Source organism: Haemaphysalis longicornis, unplaced genomic scaffold (assembly GCF_048455015.1).
Source record: "Haemaphysalis longicornis isolate Haplotype H1 unplaced genomic scaffold, Haemaphysalis longicornis Haplotype H1 scaffold_6, whole genome shotgun sequence".
Classification (NCBI taxonomy): Eukaryota; Metazoa; Arthropoda; class Arachnida; order Ixodida; family Ixodidae; genus Haemaphysalis; species Haemaphysalis longicornis.
The window spans coordinates 12,209,815-12,224,400 of NW_027526407.1; the positions used below are offsets into that span (position 1 = coordinate 12,209,815).

Here is a 14,586-nt window from a genome sequence, read left to right on the forward strand (position 1 = left end):
CACTGGTGACGTTGAAAGCAAAAATGTACGAAAGAAAAGCAGTTTACACGCCTGGAGAGCACATGATGATGATGATGATGATGATGATGAAATGCGAAGATGCTTTCGGAAAGGAAGAAACGACTTCCCGTTGCCCGAATCGAAACTGCGTCCCTCGCGTTATGAAGCCGACATCTATCCGATTGCGACATTGCGACATTGCGACACGCTGTCAGCAGTTTGGATTTTAGGCTTTGACTTTGACTCAAGATGCATGAGTAAAGGCTTCGCGCTTTAGCCATCTTTGCCTCAAGGAACACTCGCGGATGTCGTGCTGACGTCATCCTCACCCTTCTGCCCGGTAACTGCTGCGTTGAAAAATTCGCGTGCGATGCGATGGTGTATTTCCCGAAGTATGTCAATTACGCTGATGACGGGGGTGCTTCAGAAATCCCGGCAATGAAATGAAATTTGTTGGTTTGGCTTACACAGATTGAGGTGGCATGTTCTTTGCCCTCTCGTTTTTAGGATTACAGCTTTGTTTTCGAACGTCCTTGGTTTGCCCGTACGAGCTGAAATTTCCAGTCAAGACCCTCATTCTGCGTTCTGCCTCATCTGTTGTGTCAGTGTTGATCATTGCCACCTCTTATGCTGATATTTTGTCAGACAACTGCAAAAATTGTGTATAATGATGCCTGTGTATTTGTGTATGTGAGTAACTGTGTACAGCTATGCCACAGAAATGATTTTCTCCTGAAAGATGTACTTTGTGATGCCCTTTCCTGTCTGTAACCGGTGCTCGGACTTTGTCAAGTGAATTATTTATACTTTTTTCGGAGCCCCCGCTTCTCGGAAATAAAGTTTTATCTTATCATATTTTGTCTTATCTAAAATTGTCCATCATAAGACCTTCTACTTTGCATCTTGGGATTAAACAGCTCCCCAAAAAAGTAACCTGAATGGTCCCGACTCAAGAACTATTCCTTCATTTCACAATTATGTGACTGATCCAGCGGTTAATTACCAAATAGATATTGTTCATTGAAAATATTATTGAATACATAAAAATTGATTATCTGAATATTGCCTGATAATTTGCTTGATGGTTTCAATCATCCATTGCACGACTCACTCACTGACACGAACCTGGATTCTCCTTGTCGGGGCATTGAGGAGCCCCACAGCCGCGAACGCCAAGGGCATCACGTGACGGACACGACGGTCACACTTCTGTCGCAAGTCCTCCTCGCGCAGGATCAGGAGCTGACGCACATCCGGGTCGGCAAAATCGATGAACTCGTGAAGCACGCCACACGCCGTCCACGTCACGATTTCTGCTGGCGTCAACTCACTCCACACGACATCCAGCAAGTGCAGCGCAAGGACGGTAGCTTCTACGTGTGCGTCCCTCGGATACGGAGTCACCTTCTGTAGAGCATCGGCGAAGGAGCCACGGCTCACATTGGCGAACACCAAATCAGCTGGTCTGATCTCCACAACGCCATTTCGAAAATCGCCGCCTGAGGGTTTGCGCTTCGCGCTAGCCACCGCGGAATTCATGGCCCTTTTGACGTCGAAGTGTAGGATGCGAAGCATGTCCGCAGATGCCTGATTTTTCCCCAGTCGTTGGCTGAGGATACTCATGTAGTCTTCCAGCTCAGGCGTCAGGGAACCAGTAAATGCCACAATCCTCGCGTTTATTGTTTTGTCCACATCGAGCTCTAATGTCCGATGACCAACTCCAGGGCCTAGACTAATGAGCCCGCTTAGCCCGTACGTGAACGCGAACTTGACGTGGAGCTCCAGAGCCACGTCTCCATTCACCGGCGGTTCGGAGTCCGTGAAGATCAGCTTGTGCTGAGCCATAAAGTCGCGCAGTACGTGAGACTCGTTGGCTACCAGGACACCGTCAGCCGCAGACCTGCAAGCGAGCAGCAGCCTGGCCGCCTTGAGGCGGGCGTCGGAAGGGCTCTGTGACGGGGCAATGGACGAAAACGACGCCTTTGCTAACTCAAGAGCTGCCTGTTCAACTAGTGCGCTGATCCTGGACTCCAGATCGTCCATGACACTGGGGGAAGGCCCTTCGAAGAGGCCGCACACGTGCTCCGTCCACTCCCGGCATGGGTCGGCCAACGGACTCAGCCACTCCTGAATGCAACAAAGTAACAGAATTTGTCCCTCTGGTTAGTTCATCTGTGCGGAAAAGAATTTGTGCCCCATTTCAAAGAGACAGGTGTTTAAAACCCGAAGGTTTCTCCAAAGCAACCTAAGTGAAAGTTAATGTTCAAATCCAAACCACTTCGACTATGTCAGAATGACGTCGGCGTAATAACGCGACACACCGAGGTTAGATTACGACCACGGGAAGCGTTGGTTTTTTGAGTCACTTGTTGTACATTCAGTTATCATTACCCATGATATGGTGAAACCTATTGTGTTAAAGTACGCTTTCCAGCGGTGTGTTTTGATGATGGGATGGTCGCTACCAATGAGGAATAGACAGCTTCATTCAGAAGGAATAGGTCGCTAAGCAGGCGAAGGTCGACTCAAACGACATGTACGGCCGTCAATCTCCTACCGTTCATTCTTGAAAAACCACACATACTCGTACGGGGAACCCACGTGCCCTCCGAAGTGCTCACAGAACCTGATATTCCGCAGTGAAGTTTCGTCCGCGATCACCTTTAACCACACGAACTGCACTATGGCAGAGTATGATGACGTGCAGGAAAACGTGTGCTACTTCCGAAGCTGTAACAGGATGGCAGAGCAGTCGTTTCGACATATCTTTCAGGTAATCGACACACAATTATCCACCGATTGCCTCATTTGGGAAACGTCCCAGGCAGGTCAACTCCTACTTTTCAAAAGGTGAAGCCGGCGTGCTCACCGGATGCAAAGGCACTGAATGAGGAACAGTGGGAAGCTTGTACAGCGCTTGTAAAGCTTACAGCCGGCGACGTACTGCTTCGTCGTCTTCCGGAGACGAGGCCAGTAGATACAGTGCCGGAGTCGGTAAAAGATAAGGGAAAGCCAACATGGCCTGAGGTTACGTCGTAGTGCATAACATGTTGGACAACCTGGCGAAGGCTCTCAGGAACGACAAGCAGAAAACGAGCACCATCGGAGGAAAAATTCCATCTCCAGAACAAACCTACTCGGACCAGGAGCGATGAAGTTTACGATTGGTATTTTTGGTGCGCTTCCTGACACGCGAGTGCTTCAGTGAGCGTGTTCGATATGGAACCGAAGGAATCGTCATAGTGCTCTTTGTCAGGCGGTACAAAAAGTCAGCGTTGGTGTGGCGGTGCCAGCACATGTAGAAAATGGTGAAACCTAAATCCTGAAACCATGAAGACCAGCGAGAGAGTCGACCGGAGGCGTCGCGTAGTCCGAGAAGACAGCACAGGGATTTATGGCCTGTCACAATTGTAGAATAACGCCCATAAACGTAGCGGAGGACCTGTTGAATGGCGAAATTCATAGCAAGAGATTTGAATTCTGTCACAGTGTTGTTACGCTCTGCTTTATTGACGGTACGACTTGCATAGGCAACAGCGCTTTTGGCACCTCCACGCGGTTGCACCAGAACAGCCCCACCGATTATTCCGCTGTCGTATGACTGGATCTCAATAGGGGCCGTGAGGTCCAAGTGGCGCAACACAGGACCGGATTTTAACAAATGTTTGATCTCAGTGAACGATGAGTCGCATTCAGGAGACCCCACAAAGGGCGCGTCTTTACGAAGAAGAGTTGAAAGAGTACAGGCGATCTTTGCGAAGTCTTTGATGAACCGAAGAAAGTACGAGCACAGTCCAAGAAAGGCCCGCAGGTGTTTAAGTGTTCGGGCTTTTGAATTTCACGAACTGCAGCAAACGTTTGTGGATCGGGCCTGATTCCGTCGCGGTCAACAAGAAAGCAACGCACAAGTGCCTGGCGCTCTCCGAAATCGCACGTCTTTGAGTTCAGGACCAGGCCAGCCTCTGCGATGCGCTATAGAACATTTATTTCCTGGTTGTGCTGGTCGAACGTCCTGCTGATAATTTTACGTCATCTAAATCACACACTCAGATTTCGCACTTGAGGCCCCACAGGACACTGTCCATGAATCTTTCGAATGTTCCACGCGCATCGCATAGGCTTAGCGGCATCAAATTAAATTCGAACAAGCCATCTGGTGTGGCAAATATTGTCTTCTATGCGTCCCCCGGGTGCATAGGAAATTGCTAGTAGCCCGATCGAAGATCAACTGAAGAAAAGTGGAAGGCAGAGTGCAGTCAGTCGGTGGCGTCATCAATTCGCGGAAGTGGGTACACATCCTTCTTCGTCACATTATTTAGTCTACTGTAGTCAAAGCAAAATCTCCACGTGCTCTCTCTTTCTGAATAGTATTATAGGGGCAGCCCATGGGCTGGTAGATTCCTCTATTACACGTTTCCGAAGCATTTCCACTGTTTTCTTACTTGCAGCACTGCTCTCAGCAGAAGACGCGGTAAGGTGTCTGCCGAATGGATGGTGTATCACCGGTGTAAATTTGATGTTGCGTTAGAGACTCCGCGCGGAGGAGGCTAACTTGCGCAATCACGCACCGAAGCGTGCCGAGCCAGCAATTCTTGCACTGCGTGTCGTCGGTCAGACGGCAATGATTTGTTAATCATTTTTATGAAATGGGACGTGTAGTGCGGTTTCAAATTAGTTGCAGCGTAACACAGGGAAATGGCGTCCAGTGAAGTGTATGAATTCTCATCTAATGTGGTGAGCATGAGGCCATAATGGAGAAGTGCAGGTTCCGAACTTGCATCCACTGTCCACACGTGAGGAAAGTCACCCTCCTGATAAACAAAAGCCCGAGGTACGAAAACATTTTCCTTTAGCGTTGTGTTCATATCAGGCAGCCTTAATGGAAACGAACATAGCTGACATAGACGTGTCATCAACGTGTTATCCGCATAGCGTGTCGTCGGGAATAGCGAACACTCCTTTACTGTTTTGGTAGCGTTCTCCACACAGACAGCCAATACACTTCGCTATGAAGTTTTTCGCCGCAATACCATTTTGCCCGACATACTTTCAAAAAGTCGATACCCAGACTAAGTTTTGCATTGAATATTACAATATGGTCAACTCAGTTCTGAAGGTGTCTCTGCCAAGCACAATTTCTGCCAAGATAATTCCAACTGTCCAGAAAGGCTCACCACCAACACCATGGAAGTGTCCAGTTCCATCCCACTCAAACATAACTTTATGTCCAAGGCGATTCTTAAACGACAAGCTCATCATTGACCCACTATACTCGGTGACAACTTAAGAACGGCATCGGAAGTTGCCGCTGTGCCTTATCACCGTAGCCGGATGTTTCTCCGCGCGGCGCAAGTAGGGCGTTACTGGGAATATTTTGAACATGGCGTGAGCCGTTCCCTTGATTTTTTGGACTTAATATGCTTATAAACGACTCCAGTGACGACAAACAAACTGCGTGAGACAAGGCAGACGATATCACGCATTCATAGCAAACCCCTTTCAAAACGCACGCGCACTGACGTCACGGGTCCGGCGCTTTGGCGGAGTGATACACTACATGAGGTGGTGCCGTTCTTGAGTTGTAACCGAGTATAGCACTAGTAACCACCAAAGCAGTGGCGTTCACACCGTTCCCGCGATTTTTTGGACTTAATATGCTTATAAACGACTCCAGTGACGACAAACAAACTGCGTGAGACAAGGCAGACGATATCACGCATTCATAGCTAACCCCTTTTAAAACGCACGCGCACTGACGTCACGGATCGGGCGCTTTGGCGGAGTGATACACTACATGAGGTTGTGCCGTTCTTGAGTTGTAACCAATTATAGCACTAGTATCCACCAAAGCAGTTGCGTTCACACCGTAAACACAAAAAAAAACAAGCTTGTTCGCTACCGTTACTACTGACAGGGGATTTGGTAAAACCGACCGCTCCTCGACCTGGCCCCTGTCGGCCGCACCATTTTCCCAGGGGCGGGAGCGCGGACCGGCGGCAAGACGACGGCGACCGCTCTGGCGGGAGGCGGCGGCTGGGCGGAGATGGGTGCATTGTGCCGTCACGTCGTGTGGGTGTAAAACGGCCGAAGGACCGAGAAACTTGCTATTTGCGACAGCGACAGAAGCGAGCGGTGTGCTTGCTCCCTGACACCACAGAAAAAGAACACAGGTGGCTCACGAGAGTGGTATTGGTGGCCTTGTTGAGGGTAGCGGGCTGCTTGGACTTGGCGTGGGTGGCCACCAATGACTATGCAAGACTGATTCGTAGCCCAGTCACAGGTACGGCGCTCGGAAGCTCCGACTGGGACTTGAAGGCAAGGCTCTTGAACGGCGCAGTGGTGGTGCGCGCGATTGGCAGGAGGCCCTGAATAGGCCGGTGGGTCGGCGGTTTATGCTTGACCTTACTACCATAGTCCTCTTATAATACGCCGAACTTCGGATGCGATATTCTGAGACCGACAAGTGTCCACGACAGCAACAGTGCCATCACTAGTAAGACGGCCAAATTTGTGGGAAATCCGTCAACGCCCGAGAGCCAGAAATGTGCAGCAGTGGTTGACCACATCTGCTGCACAAGCTAGGTTTTCCTTTGTAATCAAGAAGTTGTACACGTCCTCCGCTATGCCATTTAGTAAGTGGCCCACCTTGTCCTCCTCAGTTATGGACGGGTGTACAAGAGTGCATAGTTTAATAAGGACGTCTTGTATGTATGCTGTACAAACGTCACCTCGCACCTGGACTCGCTGCGCGAGCATCTGTTCGGCCTTTTCGCTGCGGGAAGTGGAGTCGCCAAAACATTTCTTCAGCTCCTCGACAAACATCGCCCATGTCGTGATCTTTGCTTCATTGTTTTCAAACCAGACCAAGACTGTTTCTATGAGATAAAACACTTCATAGGCTGGTTGCGCTGCTGTGTACCGGATATTGTATTTGATCATCCTTTCAATGTGTTTCAGCTATTCCTCCACATCTTCGTCATTTTTCCCGGAGTCCTTCCGTGGTTCCCTGGGACCCCCACCATTGCCCACCACTGCGGAAGGGTTTTCTCCGTTCCGAGGCGCAATGTCCGTCGGGTCCAAAGGCAAGCCGGCTATTCGCCTACTCCGACGGAGAAATTAGGATTTCGCTGGGTTCATAGGGTCCAGAGAGCTCTTATCCAACACCTCGACAACGTGACACGGTCTCGATTTATAAAATGAGTTTTTTTTACTGTGGTGACTTCCACGAACAACCCAGCGAACAGATCAGGTAGCAGCCAGTACAGTCACCGCCTAAACCTCCTCTTTTAATATTTACAGTACGCTTTGTCATTCCTTTCCGTTGTAATCCCGAGACACAACATCCACCTTAGAAACAGCTCTATAACAATATGTGCTCCCCTGTCTTGGTGTTAGGAAATTGTACATTTGGCAGTGTGTCTTCACATTATCTGTATTCGGGTTCGGTGTGTGAAAGCGTGGTTTTTCACAAAAAATACTTGGATGTTCACGCACGTACACGTCGGTCGTGTCGACCATCAGCCTTGCCTGTTTAGGGTCTTGGTCGCTATACTGCGACAAAGGAATCCATTGGGTCATGCATTAGCGTCATGCAGCAAAAGAGCTCCATGATCACGACTACATTACATTGGTCTACCTGAAGCAGGCCTGAAGACACCACCAGACAGACACTAGCATGGGTTATCCTTATCTTAATGCTTCTACCGTCTGTCTCCGCTCTAACTTGAGCGAAAGAATTACTTTATGCCTGACCTTGTGGGCACAGTTTTGCCGTTTCTTTTGTGTGTTGAGTGCGCGCGGAGTTTGAGTGATGAGCGCAATAGTTCCCTTTCAACTAGACCACTCGACAACAAACGTTTATTGCTTCAAAAACGCCCTATAGCAGCCCGAGCGCGCGTTTGCGAGTAGGCACCCTTGACTGCTTTTTTGTGGCATCAGACCGCAAATAGATTCTCCACGTTGCGGAGAACGGGAGAAAACTCCTCGGCGTGTGATATATCGAAGGCCGCGGAAGAGAACGCCGCGAGCCGCCCCCCTCTCCGGGAGGCGTATTCCCAAACCATATCCCGTAGGGGCCCAAGCCGACCACACCCCTTAAGCAGGGGCGCAGCCCAAGAGGTTAAAAAAATTGCAATTTTTTAACCTCCTTGGACGCAGCACCGTGACGTCTCTACCTATATGTGCGCAACTTCATGCGAGGTGGATTTTTTTCTTTTTGCCCCCTCTCCTCGTTTTGACTGCTTGGCAGGCGGCCGATGGTTTCGCTCCGTGGGCGGCGATGGCCTGCGGCGCTGGGGAAGCTGACGCACATGTGGTAGAAGCTAACCTTTTGTACCTGAGCCCCTGATCACTCCGCGATCTTCTTGCGCACCTGCAAGTTGACGCTGACCTCCGATCGTGTTCCTAGATAAGCGGTCGACTCAGTGCTCGAAGTGCGCGAGCGCGGATGGACGCTTTCACGCGCATGTGGCAATTATACACGGTCCGGAAAGCAAACACCGTCATTGAAAGCTCATTCTACAGCACACAGAAGGGTATACAATTGAGTTGGGTGCTCTTTCACTATATACAAACCTCAAAACACGATTCGGCGCTGCAGGTAAGGATTACAAGAAAGGCAGCCAATTACCCATGACTAAATTTACAAACTGTCCTACTCTTGCGAAATATTACAGCTGCATGAGCTGCTACATTTTGGCACTTTCATAAGCACTATTACATTGAATTTCGTCAACATTAACTTTTGCATTATTCTTTATCAGGAACAGTGTCACTGAGGAAAACATTGACATTTTGTTAACAGCAATGGAAGGTGGGAATCGTTCTTGCAAGGTTGATATATTGATAAGAAAGACACCAGCTCAAACGTAGACGTTTTACACTCGGTCATGAATTCCGCATAATTTGCACTGCTGGTCATAACAATTTAGGGAAACAATATCGAAAATATATACCAACCAAGAGCTAAGTAATAGTTGGATTGTACAGCAACTGAAGTACTCGAGGAGTTTGATATATGTCTTCTGTACAGGGCTATTGACCACAGTCTCTTCACTGAAGCCATCAGGCCGAGTTTGATATCAGTAATCATGCGTGCTACCACTCACGCTGTTGCCAATGTCGATTAGTGATTTTTAACAATTTGTGCTTCATGCACACAGAGATTTTGCTGCATAAGATACGTTATTTATAAATAGCCAGCTCCAGCAGGATCCGAATGGCGCTGATGCCCCCCGTGTAATCGCGAAGGCACACCAAATCGTTACCGCTTAATTTGGCTCTGTCCATTATTCGACCGTAATCACCACCAGCTTTTAACTCTAGGTCCTGCCCCTGCGACTGAACAGGAATATGTTAGTCGGGTCCGTGACGATCACACCGCACTAGAAGTAATTACCAAGTACGCCCTTGAAAACAGACTCTACAAATTGGTGTAGCAGCCTAGCCGACTTCCCCGTTCGGTATACAATGTGAACTGTCTGCAGCGTGCACTGTTTCAGTGTGAACCGCATTGTCCACAGTGTGAACTGTACATTTAAGTGTGAACTGTGCGTTTTGCTGCCACTGACTGACTTTAAAGGGACACTGAAGTGAATTTGTCAAGCTCCCGTTTTTGCTTGCACTGCATAGACTGGCTCAAATTAGCACACTTTTCATCGTTTATCCGGTTGACAAAGCGGTAATTATTTTACAAAGCGCGAAAGAAGAAAAACTACCATGCGCGGTTTGCGGCGGCCGCACCAACTAAGCTGTGACGTTGAGAGGAGGGGGCCCCGCGATTGGACGATGCCCAAGGTTAGCAATCAAACAAGTTTCGGTTTCGGTTTTGGTTCTGTAAAACAACATGTTTGACATCCGATGGCGTCGTTGGATGGGCATTCTCAATATCCCAGTGATCGTAGTACCGCGCTTCTGCCATGTTGTCGGCTGTAAAATGCATAAGATAAGCCTCCCAGGACGGCTTGGAATCGTAGCATTCACTAGCCGAGGCCTACGCGTGCATGAAACGCCCTCCGCGTCCCCGCAGACGCACAAATGCATGCGCTTTTCCCCCATATTTGGAGCTTGCCTCACTCATGCCTGTATCGTAAAAAGTGTGTTCGCACCAGGCCAAGGGTCTGTTGATTCTGGCCTGTGCCCACTGCCCGCAAGCAGTTGGTGCTTATGGCAACAGCATGCCAACGAGAACTCGCTAGCGCGCCAGTGCCAGGCTGCGCGAGTTCTGCGGGCTAGTTCGTGGAGCAGTGAACGTTGCGGCCCAAAAAAAGGCGAACTCAGTATAGAAAACATCTGCGAAAAACGGAAAAGTTACCTTATAAAAAAAAAAAAAAAAGCTTGTGCCCGCGGGGATTTGAACTTGTGACGGGCAAAAGACTTGCGATTATATACCTAGCGCACCAAACCACACGGCCACGGGCGAGAGCGCTGCGGAAGGTGGAAATATAAGGTATATAATGTATAACCAGTTTACACTTTCATTTAGTTTTAGTATTTCAAGCAGCTTAGGTGACTATTTGTTGTATTGCGCTCGTGCATTAAGCGTCCCCCGAGTTTCCACAATAGCTCACGTCTAGCAATTGCATTGCTTAGACGGAAAAGCGTTCGCAGATGCGTAGTCGTGCTCCTGACCGCTGTGCTTGTTCGCCCAGCGCAAAAAAGTGCTTCCCGCACCCTAGTTTACGCTGTACGGTAAAAAATATCAGTTGATTTTATTTCCTTAGTACCTATATTGACTTCGCTGACTCTTCTACCCCTTCAAGAGGCCTTATATTTTCCTACTGGCGTACCAGTCAGCGAAGCGTCGCTTGGGCAGCGCTTGTGTGAAGCGACCTTGACTTGGAGCTAGATACAAACTAACGAAGTAAAGAAAGGCACATTCTTCCATTCACAAACGTGTTGTGGCTTATAGTTTCAACTGATCGAGCGTATTGCCATGGCCCGTCGGCGGCCGGCGGACTAAACGTTGGGCCGACTGACTCGGTCGCGGAAGGTCGGCGAGACGTGCAGTAGCGCAGCCAATTGCCAGCTCCTCTCCTGCTGACGTCACACGAAAACGCCAAAGAAAATGGGTGAGAGTGCAGAAAGGAGGACAGCATTTTCGAATTGATTTTTCTAATAAATAAATTCGCGTAAACGCGCTCAGAGTGGTCGAAACAGGGCCTAGGGACTCCGGACTACAATTTGCGCTCGTAATCCCGCATTGTTTACAAATCACTTCAGTGTCCCTTTAATGGGTTCATTTTGCGATTAGGACCCCAAGACTGCAACTGTGTTCATTGTGCGAGTTGTGACCTTCCCCTTTTCTCATCATCCTTGCTCCCCCAGGGCCCAATGGCCTCTCATTTAATGCAGTGTTACACTCACTCAGATACGTATATTCTTTTCGCTGGGACTAATGAGTAGTTGCCCGTGAGCTTGAAGTCACGGTAGTCACAGCAGAGATAAAACTAAGTAAAAAAGTTATCTCCTTGGCGCACTATTTTTGCGATAGTGATCTCGGAGTCCAAATAGCGGCAAAAAATTGTCACTTTTAGAGATCCACTGATGGGTATAGATGAGCAGTTTGTGTCTGTTTCCTGCGACGCATTTTTAGCTACCACATATATATATTTCTGTAGTGTCTGGCCTTTTAATTCGCCATCATTGTGTCACAGCTCGTGCCTCAAGTGTAAGACACACACACGCAAAAAAGTATACAAATTTATAAACAAGAAATAGCGGGAATAAAAATATAAATAGTACATCACAAGTTGCCCACGGACGAAACCATCGGCCGCCCGCAAAGCAGCCGAAACGAGGGGAGGGGGAAAAAAGAAAAAATCCACCTCGCATGAAGTCGCGCACATATAGGTACAGACGTCACGGTGCTGCGTCCAAGGAGGTTAAAAAATTGCAATTTTTTAACCTCATTGGCTGCGCCCCTGTTTAGGGGGTGTGGTCGGCCTGGGCCCCTAAGGGATATGGTTTGGGAATACGCCTCCGGGAGAGAGCGCGCAGCTTTCATCGCGTTGTCCGCGGTCGAGTCGAGAGGGAACCATTATGCGCGCTTTCTCATCTCGCGTAGTTTTTGGTGATAGTGAACGGATTTTCATAATTCTTGCGGGTGGAGATTGCTGGGACAATAGGCTTTACCCCTAAATACATTCCTAGTAGTCGATGGTAAGTGGTGCAGGACATCTTTAATGGACATAGCAGAGCTGCAAAAACTGAACGCGTACCTGTAGTTGGCGGGACGACTTGAGGCAGTGCTGAGCATAGCAAACGTTGCGGTTGACTGCAGGCTCTGGTTCTATCGGAGTTGGCGAGGGAAGGACGGACGTGGAGGAAGGAGATGGCAACTCCACCGATGGCGACGCGGAGGAACGAGATGGCAACTCCACCGATGGCGAAGTCTTTGTGGTCGCCCTTGGTGTCTGGCGCTCTCCAGTCTCATCGGGGCCAAGAATCCTGACGAGAAGTGCACCTAACAGGATTCCCACCAGAGCGGCAATGGTCCAGATGGTGATGATCACGATGACCTTGCGTTCGCCTCTGTCCACGGCTTCCCGACTGGTCAGCTTGATCTGCACGGTTATTCCCAGTCTTTGTGCTATACTAATAATAGACGCGCAGCATTCGCGAATAGCGTTGAAGAACACGGCATGTGCCATTAAGTCGAGAACTATTAAAGGGGCCCTGAAAGCGGTTTTGAGCACACTAAATGAACCAGCGCAATCGTTTAGATTGGGTCGTCAACGTCAGCTGTGCCAAGTATTACTCTTTTACGTGCAGCGGAAAGCTCCCACTTTTGTTGCAAAGTTGGTCGCTTTTTTCTCACCCTTCCCTTCGTGTTTTTGGACGCCGCCATTTTCACATGTCTACGTCATCGATTCCCAGATGCTCGTCATGAGCTAGACATCCTGCTATTGGGCGGCTTTTTCACGCATTTCCGGGAAAGAGATGTGTTGTCTGCTCAGCGTCGGCTCGCCGGCTCATCTGCCAGCGGAGTGCCGGAGTGCTTGGACATTTTACGACAAAATAAACAAGTGTAAACAAACGCTTAACAGTTTGTATTGAATGCAACACGGCGATAACCCGACAGGGATATTATCTTACGTGAGTACGTACCATAAAGAGAGCATCGAACCTCGTGGCACTTCTTTCGTGCAATCGCAGAGAACGCCCTGAGCCGAATGCCCGGGTGTGAGGCATAGATATTATTCAACTTCAAAACAATCCAGAGATGCGTTTCGAATGAGCACAATGTCACAACATGCGTTGCAAGTCTGAACCACGATTGACAGACGATCGGTTGCCTCCTCCTGCCTGTCGTAAATTCGGCAATCGCCTCGCACCCGGTTTGCGGGGACGAACAGCAAGTCACTTCACTCTGGCGCGCAAGCCGAGAAGGCTTGCACACTGCACATACCCCATGCGAGGTTGTGTCGTACGCCGCTCGAGAAAGACAATCCAGACCATTGGAAGCCCTATTCACCCGCAGAAGTACAACGTCTCATTTCATCGCGAAACGAACGCGTCCACTACACACAGGAGGCCATGCACACACACGCAGCTCCGGTCGTTGCCTTTTTTGCTTAGCCCCAAGCTTCATTCGGACAGTCAGCGATGTGACGACGACACAGAGCTGCATGAGGGCGACATTCTAACCATTTGACGTATTTAAAACACGGGGGGAAAGAACTTGGTTCATCGAAAGCGAAAAATATTTCCTCCGCCTTGCTCTACATGCCTCCATGTCGGAAACGCAAGCGGCCTCACGTACGCACGCTATTTTGCTGCTAATAGAGAGTTTCAGTACAGCGTTTGTTGTATTTGCATATGCTAAACGCTAAAATTTTGCGTCCCGCTACGTAAACAACCGCGAGGAAAGTTTTAGTGGAGCGTCTCATCAGTTTTGCGTAGCGACACGCTAATGCATACGTCGCCACCTGTCGAATTTTTTACAAAATGACCCGCCGGCTGATCTGCTAGCGGAGCGCCGGAGTGCTTGGACATTTTACGACTATCCAAACAAGTGTAAACAATCGCTTTCCCGTCAGTTTTGAATGCAACTCGAGTGCGGCGCTGGTTTGTTCTGCGCCTTCCCGTTCATCGCCACTGATAAAGCGATCCGATCCGGCGCGTTTTGTGCACGGGTTCTGTGTCGGTTTAAAATGTCTTTTTCACATGCTGCCGGTAGGAATTACCACCGCCGCAAAATAAGACCCGGCTTCAGCGGGGCCAGATCTGAGACGGCGCTTTTTTGGATGATCAGTGCGCGGTGCATCAAAGGGGACGAGGCCACGATTCTCTCCGTGCGGCTGCGAGTTCGCCGCCGATAAAAAGTCACGTGCCGCCGATAGCAATGGCAGCGACGTACACCGCAAAAGGGCAAGGCCAGGCCGCACACATGCGGCCAGGTCTTTCGTTCGTTTTTCCAGTCTTGAGCGGAGTGCGGGATCCATGTCCATGGTGTCAACAAAGATGAAAAAGCCGAAAGAGCTTGCCCGTAGCCGACGCCAGTCTGAGGAGCGCAATAGGGGAATTATGTCACCGGTGAGGAGCGCAGCATCATAGGAGGGAAAGCTCGTGCGCCGTCAACAGCGA

General features: G+C 49.4%; 1 protein-coding gene across 1 annotated transcript; it reads right to left on the reverse strand.

Annotated features, from left to right (window-relative positions):
* Positions 1 to 1,107: 1,107 nt before the first annotated feature.
* LOC144141837 (uncharacterized) lies at positions 1,108 to 12,650 on the reverse strand. The gene is made up of 2 exons (XM_077673323.1): positions 12,219 to 12,650; positions 1,108 to 2,127 (listed from the first exon to the last, which is right to left on the reverse strand). The coding sequence occupies exons 1-2, from the start codon at positions 12,648 to 12,650 to the stop codon at positions 1,108 to 1,110; spliced, it is 1,452 nt and encodes a 483-aa protein (XP_077529449.1).
* Positions 12,651 to 14,586: the final 1,936 nt, after the last annotated feature.

Coding starts and splice junctions, on each gene's coding strand:
- LOC144141837 (XM_077673323.1), bottom strand. CDS start 12,650: ATGGCACATGCCGTGTTCTTCAACGCTATTCGCGAATGCTGCGCGTCT. Junction 2,128..12,218: donor AGTCGTCCCGCCAACTACAG/GTACGCGTTCAG, acceptor TGTTGCATTCAG/GAGTGGCTGAGTCCGTTGGC.